We start from the raw sequence: 15,632 nt of genomic DNA, 5'->3' as shown, positions 1-15,632 counted from the left end.
TCCACTGGGGACAAGAGGATCTCCTCAAATGCTAAGTAAAACACGTTCTATATTGTATTCTAATCCTAGCCTAGTCTGACCTTGCCTAGCATGACCTAGCTTTTCCCAGCCTAGCATGTCATAGCCTAGCCTAGCGTGTCGTAGCTTTGCCTGACCTAGCCTGTCCCTAGCCTAGCCTAGCGTAATTGTTTTATTGCCTCACAGCAGCACAATTAGCCAGAAATGTAATCATGGAGAGCTTCCCCCCCTGGTGGTTCATATCATCACTAACTCCCCCCTCTCACCCCTCATCCCCCCCTCACTTACTCCCCCTCCTCCTCGCCCCATCTCCCCCTCTCCTCTTCCTCCCCTCTTCTCACCCGCTCCCCCCCCCCCCCCCCCCCCCCCAGCATCCTCCACCCTCACCCCACCTGCTCCTCCTCTGGCGTCTTAATTGATTAAGTGTGTTGGCTGCTGTAATAGGCTGCTTATCAGAGAGGCAGACACTTCCTGTGGGGGGGCGGGGGGCGGGGGGACAGGGGGGCGGGGGGACAGGGGGGACAGGGGGGCGGGGGGGGAGGGGGGACAGGGGGGCGGGGGGGAGGGCGGTGGGGGGGGAGACAGAGGGGAGGAACTACGCTGTCTCTGATTAGGATGCACAGAGTGGCACGCTCTAAACGTTCTGCCAACAACATTACACATATTTCATCAGGAGACAGGTGAGAACAGCCAGGTCCAGCCTCCCAGCGTCACACTCCACAAACAGGAACACAGACGCTCATGGCTCAGGGGAGGGGCTGAGGAGCGGGCGGCCTGGCCAGCCTGGGCACGGGCCAAGAGACAAAACAAACAAACATTCCGGAAGGAACCCTTTGACCTCGAAACACAATTAATTCCAGGGCGTTCTTGGAAATCCATCTAATGATCAGGTCAGAGGCAGACAGCCCAACAGGAGTGGGAGTAAACAGCACAGAAATTGAATCTGGTTATCGAACAGGCCTTGTATGTGAACTCACAGAGGCAGCGGATAACACTAAGAGTCTTTGGTGAAATTTTCCCACGTTCTAATCTTGACGGTTTATTCCAGAATGTCATGGTTCCTTCTAGCATTCTAGAGTCCTGGAGTAAGATTCTATTAAATGATGTGTTTCTGCCGTTGAGATAGCAGTTTTTGTCATTAATAACAATATTAACCTTTCTTTAATCATTAATAACAATGCAGGGGCCAGGTGGCAGCGTTTAATGGCCCTGTAGGGGGTTTCCAGGTCGGTAGGGACAAGAATCAAGGCTTACATAGCAGTGGGCTGTTAGACAACCTACCATTTGGAATCATTTCAGTGACTTATCTGTGCTAGATTAGCCTCGTCTGGCACAATGACACCTATGGTCTGCCAACCTCATCCACCCGGGACTCTAATCAGACACAATGTAGTCATTTCATTCTCTTTTATACAAAGAGACATACGGGGATTCAATCTAACACCTGTTTTAATAACCAGAGGGATTTCAGATCAGTATTTTGGTGACAGGTTTGGAACACTTTTAACCCTGGGATTTCAGGCAGACTCAATCAAACACCTATCTCAGTAACCAGTGGGATTTCGGATCAGTCTTTCGGACACAGAAAGGGTCTATTTCAACCCTGGGGCTCCAGACAGACTCAATGAAACACCTATCTCAATAACCAGAGGGACTTCAGATCAGTCTTTCAGACCCAGATGGGGTTTATCTGAACCCTGGGCCTTCAGACAGACTCAATCAAACACCTATCCTCGTCCTCAGATGTGTGTGCGGCGCAAGCAACCTCACCTCCTCCCACTGGTGGATGTAGCGTATGAGCCTGGACAGGCGGAGCAGGCGTAGCAGGCTGAGGATCTTGGTGAAGCGGACGATCCTCAACGCCCCGGGCCGTCTTGTACACCTCCGAGTCGATCCCCTTCTCCACGATGAGGAAGATGTAATCCACAGGGATGGATGACACAAAGTCCACGATGAACCAGGTCTTCAGGTACTTCTTCTTGATGGTCTTGGGGTCCAGGATGATGTCGGAGTTGTCCTCTATGATGATGCCCGTGCGGAAGTTGAGGACCAGGTCCATGAGGAAGAAGGTGTCGGAGACCACGTTGAAGATGATCCAGGGTGTGGTGGTCTCGTCCTTGAAGAAGGTGATGCCTACGGGGATGATGATCAGGTTCCCCACCATGAACATCAGCATGGTGAAGTCCCAGTAGAACCTGTGGTTGAGTGTGTGTGTGTGTGTGTGTGTGGTTGAGTGTGTGTTAGTGTGTCAGAGAGGTTGTATGTGTGTGTGGGAAAGGTTGTGTGTGGGTGTAATTTTGTGCGTGTTTGTAGATACGTGTGAATGTGTAGATGGGTGTGTGATTACGTATGTGGATTTTAGCGTGTGTGTGGACGTACATGTTTGTGCGTGCGTGCGTGTGTAAGTAATTGTTTGTGCGAACAGGAGAGAAAGAGGACAGGAATAGAGTGAGAGAAGTGAGAAAAGCTTCCACACGGAAAACAGAGAGACACTAGAGGCTTCCTCTCAGAGGCCCGTGAGGATGAAAACACATCACACAGTGAGACTGATGGAGGCTCTCTTCACTGACAAGGAAGGAGAGCAGTTCAGCCCAAGTCAAAGACTCACATCCTAACCGGGTTGAAGTTTGCTCGAGAGGCTGCGAGGAGGGTGTCGACTGGTCGTTTCTCGATCTGCCTCGTCTCACTATCGGGCGCTTACAGGCAGGCGGTGGGGGGGGTGGGGGGGGGGGGGGACTGAACAATGGCTGGATGAATGTTTGGTCCATTAAAACACATCAGGTAAGTGATGTCGTGGCAGTTAGCAGAGCAGGTTGGTGGTTTTAATGAGAGGCGTGAGGGGGGGGGGATAAAGTAGAGGCAGAGAGAGATAGAAGACAACAGATTAAAAGAGAGAGAGAGAGAGAGAGAGAGAGAGAGAGAGAGAGAGAGAGAGAGAGAAAGAGAGAGAGAGAGGAAGTGGAACTGATAGAGAGGGTAAAAGGGACAGGGGACAAAGAGATTGGTGGGTAGGTAGCAGTACAGAGGGCTGTGTGTAGTTAAAGGGAAAGAGAGAGGGTGGAGAGGAAGAGAATGGAGAGGTGGAGGTGGTGGTGGTGGGGGGGGGTTGAGTGTTCCAAGGCCTTGCGCGCAGTCAGAGAGCGGCTGATGCAGGTGCAGCGCTGAGTCATTACACTGCGACTGACGCAACAAGCTCAGATCTCCGCCACGGGCCTGCGACAACAAAAACAACCACCTCTGTTGAGACGAAGCCACGACTGAGCCGCACGTGGTCTGCTCTAGGCGTTAAGGAGATTCGTGACCTATGCTGTAGGTTGAACTCACTGCGAGGAAGCGCGCATGATAGGCCAAACATAAACTTGAATTCTTCTAATGTGTGGTCCAATTACGCACCACTATTGATTTGGTATCGTGTGAAACCTTCCAGACAGAGTCAACGTAATTCAATACAAGTAGATAAACAGGAGCCTTGTGTGGCACGAGCTTTGTGTGGCACGGTGAGTAGCTTAATCGACTGTGGGCGCGTATGTCTGTACTATGAAAACGGCGGGAGCAGATTGCTGTCCGTGGTGCTGAAAACAGATTGACCGGCTACGTGTTGTGTGACATGTCCAGCGGGAATTTGGTACAAAATTGCTGCACAGACACACAAAAAAAATACATTTGAGCACAACCATCAGAGGGGCCCCGAAACTGGCGAGGACGCCTAAATGTGTGTCAAATATTCTTGAGGAATCAGATTGTCCTTATCGTGTGAGAAATCTGTGTATGTGAGCCGACCCTGTCATTAAAATTCATGATCCGGGAGTCAAGGCGACGGATACGTCTCGAGTGAGCATGCTTGAGCTTTTTGCACACTTGGCTCAAGGTGACATTCCATTACTGAGTGCATCACACACGCGCACACGCTCAGTCATCCCGGGGCTGGCGCGTAGCCTACTACGCTACAGTCACCCTCAGCTCGATCAAACCCGTTAAAGCAGCCACCTTGTAAATAAATGATTGTGGTGCGGCTGTATAATTGTGTGCCCACCGATCGTTCGATTCCGGTTAACGAAAGCCATGTGACTGTGTGAGCGCGAGGATCGAGCCGGGGGTCCTAGAAGAGCTGCACGCGGGCTGAGGCTACGGCTCATCTTTGTTTACAACCTTGAGAGGACACAGACCTAGTCTAGATCTCTGGAGGATGCCCAAGGTTGTAGCCCATAGTGTCAACCCATTTAATTAAACACAAACACACGACATCATTCAGTCAATATTTCATTGACATATGCCTAAATAATTGTTAGAAATAAAGATTAATCTATTTTTCAGATCAGGTAGAAATGGGTCATGTCTTAATTACATTTCTAAATGATTTGTAGCATCGTAGTAAACCTAAACATAGCCTAGAGCACTTGTTTTTCAAAGACAGTGGAGCCACTATAGGCGCCTTCAATCACAACTTGTTGATGGCGGCGAGGGCCCAGACCGGCTCTGTGTGACTCAACATGCACACCTATATGACAACCAAAAGCTTACCTGAAATCACTGTAGGGGTGGATAATCCAGTTTCCAGCGGATTTAACTCTTTCCTGCTCCCTCTCCACCGCCTTTTGACTGCCATACATGCGTAAGGAGAATTTGTTAACTCCAGGTTGTAGCATGTTGCTAAACTGGCGCTGCATGAAACTGGCTTGGCTGCCTTGGGGCTCCGAATCGTCGGCCACAATCTGGGGTCCATCCTCGGGTTTCTGGAAGGTGACAGAGTTCCTGGGTTGACCTGTCTGGGTCTGGCCCAGGATCGAGGAAGAGGCTTTCCGACTCGGAGCGTTGGAGAAGGACACTCTGGAGTCCTTTTTCTCGGGGAAAGCCGACGAGACCGGGGTGACGCCGGGATGGTCTCCGCCCTGGCCCTGGGTCAGGGACCCGCCCGGCGTGATTGAGCCGTCCATGCTGGCCGTGGTCGAGTTACACGCTCCCCGCTTCCCCCCGTCCTCGGCCCTCCCCGGACCGCCCGTCTGCTTCTCCTGCTTGGAGATGATCGAGCGCAGGCTCCCTGTACCCGAGTCCCGCCTGCATTCTCCGTTTTTGTTGCATTTCATGCTGGAAATGGGAGCGACGCTGTTGCAACCATCACCTGCTGCCGCGTTTAAAACCTCAACCGCGACCGCTGCTCCAGACACCTCCGCCCCTGTCGCTCTGATGGTCTCGCCGCGCCCGACAGCATCTCCTGGGCAGGTTGTCAGGTTGATCTCGGTCGCTCTGGAGGCTACAATGGGTTCGGAGGCGGCACGAGCGTCATCTGCTTGTACAAGGCAGGGCTCGTGGCTGTTGGACCTCCTCTTAGTCGCCGTAGATGCGCACGCGGCTCCCCCTTCTGGCGTAAAGTTTTTCATCCTGATACTGCCGCCGCCGCCTCCTCCTCCTCCTCCACCACTGCCGCTCCCCCCGGCACGGCGCAGCCGTGGATGCTGAAACTTTGACTCCTCTTCCCCGTCCTCCGTCTCGTCCATGACGGTGTTGCTGGCCAGCCCGGGCTGCTTTACACCGGCACCGGCTTGACTGCCAGCTCCGGTGGAAACGGAGTCAACAAAATTCTTGCTGCTGTTGCTCCTCGTACAGTTGGACGCGGCAGCATTGGGCGCGCTGATGTAGGTACATCCGCTGCCGCCCGCCGCCTTCTTTTTCATGGTTGCAGCAGACGCCGGTGAAACCTCATTCCTGTCCATGACATTGAGCATATCAAATTTTGCCTCCAATTATCTTTAGGGGAAAACCAATCAGGTGTAGGAGGGAGCCGGGGTGAGAGGGGGAGAGGAGAGAAGAGGGAGGGGTAGACGTGACTTTTTTGCAAACTAAAGACTCATACTTTTACTGGGTTCAAGGTGTCATAGATGCTTACAGCTCCGCTTAATCCCATCCAACCATCTAATTACAGCCCTGACCTAATTAGGGTCATTGATCTAATTTACAGCCTCACACCTTTCATCGGATTCTAATTCGGATTCCGATTAACCCCAAAAATCACAAAGCAGTCAAGTATAACATTCTAGTAGCCTATAGAAGCAGCCTGTATTAAACTATTAATGGCACGTCATCATTTACCACGGTTCAATTAAGAGTTAAGGATGATGAACCGAAGATGTCATAGCTTTTAGAGGGTGTTCTCAATGACACCCACACTGCACTCGGTAATAACGGCGCCTTAGCGCGCTCTAGTGTCCACACCGGTGAAATACCGTCACGCTAACTACGGGCCAACTTGATTGGGGTATTACGCTGGCCATTAAACAAATATACTTAAGCTGGTTTAAGAATAACGACCAAAACCTTTCTCTACGTCTGTAACTTTAGTTGAACGTTCATTCCAAATGAACGTAATGCATGTCCTACCAAACGTAAAGAATATCTGTGCGGAAAGCCTTCTAAATTAAACTTGACTTACAGCAGTCTGGTGGATGGATTGATGACGGAGCAAGAGCAACTAACAGAAAATAGCAAAGTCAACAGTATTAAACTAGGTCCAGTTTAAGAGACTACATAAAAAATGACTTCTGTTGAAACTACATCTATGAAGAGCATGCATCTTTGTTCTAGAGGGATGTAGAGGACAGATACACACACGCATGTAAACACACACACACACACACACACTGATGGCATGCGGTATGACCAATGACATTCAAAGGTTGTACGCACTCACTGAGCTTGTTAAAGACAGTGGAGCGGCTGTAAAAACTACGTTACCATGGTGTCAGTGAGGTAGTCATCAGTTAAACTACAAATCCCAGTTTCCAGCGGAGTTGTCATCAATGTTCCCAGTCTCCTTGTCGCAGGCTCCTTACCTCTCCGCTGTGATGCTGGCTAACAGACCCTGGACTGAGGATTGTCACACAACTAACTCTCCCTCTCTCTCTTACTTTCTCCCTCTCTCTCATTCTTTCATTGACTTTGCTCTCTCCTCTCCTGCAGGACCGTCCGGCTTCCACTTAACCTGGACGAGTGCCTGTCACACAACTCTCCTTCCCTCTCTCTCCCCGGCGCTCACTCACTTTTGTTACTTCCCCCTCCCCTCCTCCCATAGAAGCATCCAGCTTCCAAATCACTTCCTGGTTTGATGATGCTCTCAAAATCATTTGCATAAAAGGAGGCGTTCAAAGAAGACGACAAAGTCGAAACAATGAACGACATTCTCACCCAGGTGAACATGTGCCCATGATGAGTGGTGTGAACAACCCTAAGATCTGTTCTTTCTTCACTTCCCTGGTGTTCGTCGGTTGCCTACAGGGTAGGAGGGTGATGCCCTGTCAGAACTGACCCCCAAGGGTCAAGGGTCAAGTTGTTGCTTGTGCCAGATGTGAAGTTGTGCCTATTGTGGTCGTATTCTTCTTCTTCGTTCAAGGGAGGGATGAACAGAAAGGATGGATTAAAGACGGAATAGAAGACTATAAAGAGGAGGGAAGGGGCGAACCAAGTGATGTAAAGAGAGGAGAGGGAGGGTAGAGGGGAAGAGAGGGAAAAAGAGAAAAGAAAGGACAGGGGAAAAGAGAAGAGAGAGAAAGGGTTCGATAGAGAGGTAGAGAGAGAAGATAAAAGGCAGAGAGGGAGGGAAAGATAAAAAGATATGAGCTGTGTAAATGGGTCATTATGACTCCTGTTTGAGGAGGGGCTGTGGAGAGGGGAGGCGCAGAGCGCTGACACGGATGTCTCCTCTGCAGGACAGATAAGGAGATGGAGGGCAGGACATCCAAATAGAACAGGGCGCTGCTCAAACACCCCTAACAATGCAACCCCCTCTCTTCCGCGACAGGATCCGCAAGAGCCGTGTGTGTACGGGTGAACGGTTTGTGTCTCTGACCACCGAAATCCTGACAGAACTGTGCGCTTCTGATCCCGGATCACCTGCTGTGTTTACGTACTGCGCTCTTCTGTCCAGTGTATGTTGCTTTGGATAAAAGTGTCTGCTAAGTGAATAGTAAGTCAGAAAGTCAGATGTAAAGCTTGGATTTGACAGAATTGGTGTGAAGGGATACGTGATCTGACCTCTATGGTTCGGACAGTGGTTAGAGCATCTGACAGGAGATCAATATGTCAAAGGTTCAAATTCCCTCCTGTATGTCGACTTGGATAAAAGTGTCAAATTACTTAATTATTTACTGTCTCTTCGAATCTGGAACTGTTCGTATAAGTATCGCTCACTGGTACAATGAGCTGCATACTGCATGACAGGGTGTATTTGTCTAGAAAACATTTTGATGTCCTTTGTTGTCCCGACTCGTTGGATTTAATATCAGTTTAGTCGTTCTTGGGTGCTTTCAAGTCTCCTGTTCAACCCTCTGACCTGCTGGGACTGAAGAGGAGGGCGAGAGACTAACAAAGTATCTTTATATTGACATAAGCTACATAATCTTGTTTAAACTTTTGACGTTCTTTTTTTAACATATATATATATATATATATAAAACTTTTTTTTAACCCCTATGCCTAGTCATACGGGAAAACGAAATGGTTAGAAATGCATCCCATTTAGTTTTTACGTTTTTATTATTTTTGTGAAAAAGATCTGTAACTTCAGACTGTTTAAAAAAAAAAAAAAAAAAAGAACAATAGAGTAAAGTGAAAGTTGTGAGGTATGAAGGTCAGTGTAGTGGAACACGCATGTAGACAAGCCAGTTTGACGTCTGGAGGGTCTGGCTACTTAGGATGGATGCAGTATTAACTAAATCGTAACGTAAAATGAATGCTGAAGAATACTTTGGATAAAATGCTGATCAACTGAATATTTAATGTAAGATTCACAGAGCCTTAAAGGAGCGATGCACAGCAAATAAATTATATTGTGTGAGATCATGTTGATGTCAGTAGTTTTCCACCCCCAAAAATCCTGTTTCTTCTTCTTCTTCTTCTTCAACATCTTCCCCCAGAACCAGGAAATACCGGGGCTAGCCCGGCCAATCTGATTGGCCACCGCATTCCTGTCAATAAAACAGAAAACAAGCTGGCGACATCAGGCTAGTTACTGTAACCAGGCTTATATAGCACAACATCTAGGCTCCCTGGTGATGAGCAGGATGGGGTGAGTTAGGTTTGATCTGCAGGGCAGCACCACCTAGTAGCCACATCTGCTCCAAACCAAACCAGAATGTTGTGCAAAGTAAAATACAAAACATTCAATAAATTAATAAATCGTAGGAACAGACACACTTGTCTCTCCTCCACAGGATATAGTTTGATCTGTAGGCTGTACAGTGGAGCCGTTAGCTCTGTCATTAAATATGAATACCTTATGTACACACACACCTGCAAGAAAGTCTGTACCACCCTCAGTTCATCAAAGAAAAAGATGAAGAAAAAAATAACAATGAAGAAAGAGAAAAAAATATTTTTTTAAATATAAAATGTGTACCTGCCTTCTGGCAATAAGACATAACAGCTTTCAGTAAAAAAAATTAGAATAATAAAAAAAAAAAAAAAAAAACGTAAGCAGCCATGTCCATTTCCAAGCCTTTTTCTCGGCCCTTGTAGTGATGCCTGTGTAAAACGCTTCACCCCCCCGACACCCCCTCACTCTCTGGGCCCACATTCACACTCTCAGCTGGAGGAATGGTCGAGTGTTCGAAAACAGCTCCTCGAAAGGACGAAAAATCAAGGAGGACTGTATCAGACAGTCCAAACGAGGTTCCCCAGCCTCCCTCGGTTCTCCTCCGGTTCTCCAGGAGCCGTCAGTAGCTAGCCCGTGAGGGGAGGGGGGGGGGATCTCCGCGGCGTTTCTGACGGTGGTGCCGGTGAGTTTCTGGCTCTGTGTCTGGGGCGATGAGGATGATGATGATGATGGAGGGGGTCTAGGAGTTGTTGGCCGCGTTCTCGTTGCTAGGGGAACTGGAGGAGGAGGAGGAGGGGGAGGAGGAGGAGGGCGAGAAGGTCATCCCTGACAGTCCTGGAGGGTCTGTGGCTGTGTTCTGTCCACTGAGACTTTTCCTGCAGACCGGGCAGGTGTCATGCTGGAGGGGGGACGGACGGACGGACGACAGACACAGCAAGAACACAGTTTAGAATCAACAACACGGCTTTGCCAAACTCAACTCTGCTTCAATTCTTTTTTACTTGCTTTCCTCGACAGTTTGAAGTGAAGTGCGACAGGAAAGCCAGAGAGAGAGAGAGGGGGGGGGGGGGGGGACGGACGTGCAGCCGAGGGCCAAGGTCGGATTCGAACCCGAGCCTAGTTCTCAGAAGGGTGCTGGAGGGAGCACGGCCTACCTGTTCCAGCCACGGTACTATACAGTCGTTGTGAAACAAGTGATTGCAGGGAAGTTGCCTGACGTTTTCCCCTACGCTGTAGTCCTCCTTGCATACTGAGCATTCTAACCCCGAGCCTGCAGGAGGAGACAGACCAAAGGTTAGTCCTAGAGGCTCTGTGAGTGTGTGTTTGTGAGAGGAGAGGACGTGCATGTGAGGGAGAGAGACCACACGTGTGTGTGGGAGAGACCACACGTGTGTGTGTGTGTGTTTGTGTGAGAGTGTGTGTAAGAGAGACAAAGATAGACAGAGACAGACAGAGTACTCACCCACATGGCTCTCTGTGATATTGATCGTAGGCAGACTCTTGATCCTCTCTCTGTCTGCTGGAGGCGGACCTGTGTTCTCAAACTGGTTCAATAACTTCAGGGGGCGAGAGAGATGAGGGGAGAGAGAGAGGCGGATGAGAAAGAGAGGGAGGAAGTGAGGCAGGGAGAGAGAGAAAAGGGAGTAGATAAGAGAAAGAGATCGAGAAAGGAGAGGAAGAGAGAAGGGGGAGAGAGAGAGAGAAACAGACAGAGAAACACCGGTTATTAACGACCCCTGCAGAACAGCGTTTGGGGTCAGTGCAGGTGACCAGACTCGCACATCCTCCCCAGAGAGGATGATGTGATGATCATCAACACATTCTGCTGTCTCATCCGAACAGAAGCAGCCCCAGAAGGCCACAGTACCTGAGTGATAATGGCGTCTAGGCCATCTACGCCCCAGGCGTAGTCCATGGGGTTCGAGTGCAGCATGCCCCTGGAGAGAGAAAGAACAGGACACAGAGAACTCATTGTTTGTTCGAGAGAAAGAGAAGGTTGTGGTAAATTACTTCATTGAAATAAAAGATCTCCCGGCTACTCACCATGGACCCATCCCCATGTTGGGCATGGCTGTGGGCGCTATGATGCCGTTGACTAGCTGCTGGATGATCCTGCAGGGACGGAAAAAAACGAGTCACTTCCTGGAGTCACACCTCCCCTGAGGGAACCGTGCCACAGCACGGGAGAAGTGTCACTTCCTGTGTGTCGTCAGCCAATGAAAGCCTCACCCCTCTAAAGTGGGCACCCCCTCTTGCCGCGGCCCCTGTCGCCGGGGGATGTGACGTCCTCGCGGTTGCCGGGCGCTGTATCGTTGCCGCGACGCCATCTCCCGTTCTCGGCGGTTCTCCGCCTCGCGGTTGTCCTCGGTGGGGAGCCCTGTCCGCAGGTCGAAGTTCTCGTCGAAGATCCCCAGGGCAAACTGCCCGTAGCCGGGCGGAAACGTGAAAAGGTGTTGGTGATCCATATTCTGGGATGAAGCGTAAAGAACAACTTGTCTTGGGCGGGGGAGGGGGGGGGGAATAAACTAGGCCTACTTTATTTGTACCCCTAGATCCAGACAGACCACATCCTGATTCACATTGACTTTCCCCAAACGGTTGTTTCGATAAATAAACGATTTGGAATTCGGAATGTCAGCGACGTTCTAATGCTGCGGTTTTCAAGATTCCACGTGTGGAAACTTTACAGGGAGGATTTGACAACAAGGCGGATGTTCTACAACTAGCGTCTGCACAGATAGCCTAGCCACAGGCGCTTATAAAGAAGAAGCGTTTACCTCGAAGGATGGACGGTTCTGATCGCTGGACGAGGCGCTGGCTCTGGACCCATTTTCAGAGCTGGACACAAGAAAACCAGACCAGAACCGGTCAATACGAGTCACACACATACAGCAGTCAAAACAAACAAGTCAAGCTCCAGGATGTTTTTAGTCAACACTGAAACCTGAATCAAAGTTATATAAGTGACACGCAGACATGAGTTTCAGTTTCACCGAGCATGCCACCAGCTTTGAGGCAGCGTAAATAGAGCCTCAATACTGCCACATACCCCTCAACAGGCTGAACTTTTGACCTTTACAGATTCCACTATACCTTCTCTCCTCTGGAAGTTCCTCAATAAAGCCGGATTCACACCTGGGACAGGTGTAGTCCTGCAGGGAACACACAGGTTCATCTCAGCATCGTCAAAAGGTCTTCACAAAGTTCCAATAACATCAAAATAACAGCCAAGTTCAGAGTTTTGCCTTATTCCTGAAATACATTAATTTACATGAACTGTGAAGCTCTGAAGAATGCAGCCTGAATCAAGATGAGTTAGCGCTTAGCTTATGTTTTTGTTATCCGGAATCAAGCCACTAAAACCGAGTCCTGTTTTGGTGTCCGGTGATGTCAAATTCTCCATTCCGTTGCCCTGATCGGTCGTATAAAACAAAAGTGTGTCATGTTTTAGGAAAATCTTGATTGTTCTGGTTGACTATGTATCGCCACGGACACAGCTAGATGAATTAAATCAATCTCTCAACGCGACATGCGCTGACCAAACTACTGTAGCTACAATAGTAACTCGTAAGCTCGCCAACAATAGTTTGAAACAGCGCCATTGATTGAGAGAACTCAGGAGGTGGCTCTTTTGAGCTGTCACATAGGTAGCTAGCCGTTTGAAAGCTACTGTACTATTCAAGAAGATTCCTGTGTTGGTGCCCAAACAACAAGTTGTTGAGGCATGATTTTGTATCTCTCTACTGAGAAAATCGATGCACGATGTTTTAGTGAGAACTGTTGATTGGGAAGTGAATCACAAACTATTCCAGTTCTCAGGTCATTGATTTCTTTACAATCCCAGTTACAAATGACCGATCATCTAAACACGAGTGACACTGACTTGTCATGTTCTCGACGTTGGAAACGACAGTGAGAAACCTGGTACTGGTGACTGAACAGCCAGCCAGAGGCAGGTAGGACGGCTTGACATGCCGTTACAGTGATCAACTACCTACGCGACTGTCAAATCAATTACAAACATATTTATATCAACCAGGTCTCAACTGCCTATCTGTCAACGTTCGATGTACCATCAGCTGGTTAGCTAGTTGATCTAGCTGCTGGGCTAACTAACGTTGGCTAGCTGGTAATGATGACGAAAGCTAGTCAGTTTCACCGGACGAACGATTGAAGTCAAGCATGAGCGCTACACTGCACATTTAATATATAGGCAATATCCTCGTCAATGCTTACCGGGAGTCGCGGACTAATCTCTGCTGAACATCTGTGACAGAAAAACCGACAGGGCCGTGGAGTAGCTTCAGCCATCTTCTGGTTCACTGCGAAACAACCGAGAGATAAAACGTGTACGGATAGCTGCCAGGGACACAGCGTCCTCCGATGTCACGGCCGGAAGCGGAAACACACTACAACTACTTTTGGTCATCAGCGGAGTCGAAGCTAGCTAGCTTTTTTAAGAAGAGTCATTTGAACAATTGCTCTACTAGTATTATTTGTTGGCTACAACAATGGAGTCTAGTGACACAGGTAAATAACTAAAATGTCAAACAAAACAATCCATCATTACTATAGTCAAATGTTTTTAATGAGTCGGACATTCGCTATCTAGAAACGTTAAGGAGAGAATCTCAAGTGCTAGCTAACTAGCGCTTCCCATCGCCTACATTAGTGTTGCTGGGCTAGCGACCAAGCCCAGAGAATATACAGTATTGTTTGTGATGGCTACTGCCGTTAAACGGATTCCTAACTTATCGAGTATTTTCATAAGCAACATTTTGGTGTGCTGTGTCCTATGGCAAGATTCGTTTTATTAGTCTTAGTAGTACTTGTATCTTAATGTAAAACATTATTAGACCACCATTGCTAAAATCAGTAACCAACAGCCAGACTCATCATGATAGATGGCCTTCCAGCCATCAACTATTTCTTATCAATCTCAAAGCAGGCTTTTTGGCTGCAAGGTGTTTCAGTCGCACACGTCTTTATAATACGAAAGTAGTAGTTGTCAGTGAAAAAGCCGCATCTCCGAGCTGCGGCATTTGACTACGCTCTAATGTGTCTCGTGGTGTGTATTTTCTTCTCCGACAGGGCGGCCGGGCTGGAAGTCTCGCCCTCCACCTCCGAAGTGCAAGATGACTAGCGTTAACATAATCCGTCAGGAAGAGCTGATAGCTCAGAAGAAGAGGGAGATTGAAGCTAAAATGGCAGAACAGGCCAAAAAGAGCCTTCAGACACCAGCCAAGCCTATACCACTGAGGTATGAGTCATAAAATAATAATAGTTATTTGTAATGCACCTTTCTTGCACTCAAAGCACTATAATATTGTAAAAAAATGTGTATCATAATATACATTATGTAACATGTCACACCGAATGACATGGTTTATCCCATCTCAGAGAAGCAGCTACATTTCTGGATCCTCATGCCCTGTCTCCTCTCCTGTCTCCTGTCTCTTCTCCTGTCTCCTCTCCTAGTTCCCCCAGCCCCCAGGAGGGACCCTCCTCCAACAAGTTTGTGAACGACGGAAGCTTCCTCCAGCAGTTCATGAAGATGCATAAGAACAAACCCAACTCTGGTTCCAGTAAGTCCCTTCTGCCGTACGTGCCACAGCGCCACACAGCTGTCCACCCCTGACACAGACAGCTGCCTCTAAAGGGATTCCTGGGAGATTTTCCTGGTCTTCCCTGAGGGGGTTTATCTCATAGATATATATAAAGACTAGATTGAGGGAGGGAGCCAGAGAGGGAGGGAGAGCCGTAGAGAAACAGCGCTGCCAATAAACTCTTAACGGGTCAATTGTGATGTAAATAGCCGTTCACATGACAACGATGGAGCCTGAGTGTCCTCCCTCCCCCAGGTCCCGACAGCGACTCCAAGCCCGCCGCGTGCCCCGGCGTGTCTCCCCACAAGAGGAGCATCCTGGTGGGCAAGCGTCCCGGCCTGGGCATCAGCAGCATGCTCAGCCAGTACAAGAACTACTCCCAGTCCAAGAAGAGCTCCATGGTCTCCAGCCGGCCCACGGTGTTCTGCTCCCCGGACGGAGACGACGAGGAGGAGGAGGTGGACGACTCCAGCTTCCTGGAGGTGAAGGGTAAGTCGTGGTCCGTGCTAGCCAGGCGAGGGGCGGCCGCGAAGTGGAGCCACGGCCAGCTGGCCGTCAAGCTGTCGTCGCTATGAGGAGATTACATCTTTTTCATTAATTATTTAGCTTAATTTGGTGATGGATCACATCCAACCACTCTCTTTCTCCTTGCTCCTGTCAGCCGTACTACAACTGCTGCGGTCCCAAAGCAGGGTAGGCATCAGACCTGGGGCGAAACACAGTTAGAAATCTCCATCAGACGCTCGAGTTTGCTCATGGTTAATGGCTCACGGTTTACATCGTGCCAGACATGAGCAACTGAGCACAGATTAGATCACCATTTGGCCCAGGTCTGGTGGACACCGTGTGACTGCAAAGTGTGCTTCCTAAACTGCTCGTTCTCTCATAGGTGCGCGTAGAGTAATTGTACTCATAGCCTGCTT

General features: G+C 49.1%; 3 protein-coding genes across 6 annotated transcripts in view; 1 reads left to right on the top strand and 2 right to left on the bottom strand.

Annotated features, from left to right (window-relative positions):
• Positions 1-687: 687 nt before the first annotated feature.
• On the bottom strand, positions 688-5,741 carry LOC136958788 (potassium/sodium hyperpolarization-activated cyclic nucleotide-gated channel 4-like). Its single transcript, XM_067252888.1, is given in 4 exon segments — positions 688-801; positions 1,789-1,881; positions 1,883-2,213; positions 4,540-5,741. Coding segments are annotated over 4 exon segments (1,740 nt in total).
• A 2,873-nt stretch (positions 5,742-8,614) lies between these two features.
• On the bottom strand, positions 8,615-13,433 carry LOC136959083 (E3 ubiquitin-protein ligase RNF126-like). 3 transcript variants are annotated; one of them, XR_010878716.1, is made up of 10 exons: positions 13,340-13,433; positions 12,197-12,255; positions 11,881-11,941; positions 11,333-11,571; positions 11,147-11,215; positions 10,971-11,040; positions 10,566-10,659; positions 10,258-10,373; positions 9,301-10,001; positions 8,615-8,975 (listed from the first exon to the last, which is right to left on the bottom strand). XR_010878716.1 is itself a non-coding variant. In XM_067253301.1 (9 exons), exons 1-9 carry the CDS (start codon positions 13,412-13,414, stop codon positions 9,843-9,845), a joined length of 942 nt encoding a protein of 313 aa, XP_067109402.1. In that variant the 5' UTR covers positions 13,415-13,433; the 3' UTR covers positions 8,615-9,842. The 3 variants fall into 3 exon arrangements, 2 of the variants coding, with proteins under 2 accessions (XP_067109402.1, XP_067109403.1); XM_067253301.1 differs by having other exon boundaries at positions 8,615-10,001; XM_067253302.1 differs by having other exon boundaries at positions 8,615-10,001; positions 11,333-11,523.
• Positions 13,434-13,532: 99 nt separating this feature from the next.
• The window catches only part of sugp1 (SURP and G patch domain containing 1), a 7,617-nt gene continuing 5,517 nt past the window's right edge, over positions 13,533-15,632 (top strand). For both annotated transcript variants that reach the window (XM_067253848.1, XM_067253847.1), the window contains exons 1-4: positions 13,533-13,633; positions 14,195-14,363; positions 14,582-14,688; positions 14,965-15,198. In XM_067253848.1, the coding sequence (XP_067109949.1) occupies positions 13,615-13,633; positions 14,195-14,363; positions 14,582-14,688; positions 14,965-15,198 (529 nt within the window). In that variant the 5' untranslated portion in view covers positions 13,533-13,614. The remainder of the gene's footprint in view (positions 13,634-14,194; positions 14,364-14,581; positions 14,689-14,964; positions 15,199-15,632) is intronic.

This window comes from Osmerus mordax, chromosome 16 (assembly GCF_038355195.1).
Source record: "Osmerus mordax isolate fOsmMor3 chromosome 16, fOsmMor3.pri, whole genome shotgun sequence".
Taxonomy (NCBI): Eukaryota; Metazoa; Chordata; class Actinopteri; order Osmeriformes; family Osmeridae; genus Osmerus; species Osmerus mordax.
The sequence above is the reverse complement of the archived record's forward strand: the minus strand, read 5'-3'. Positions and strand labels throughout refer to the sequence as shown.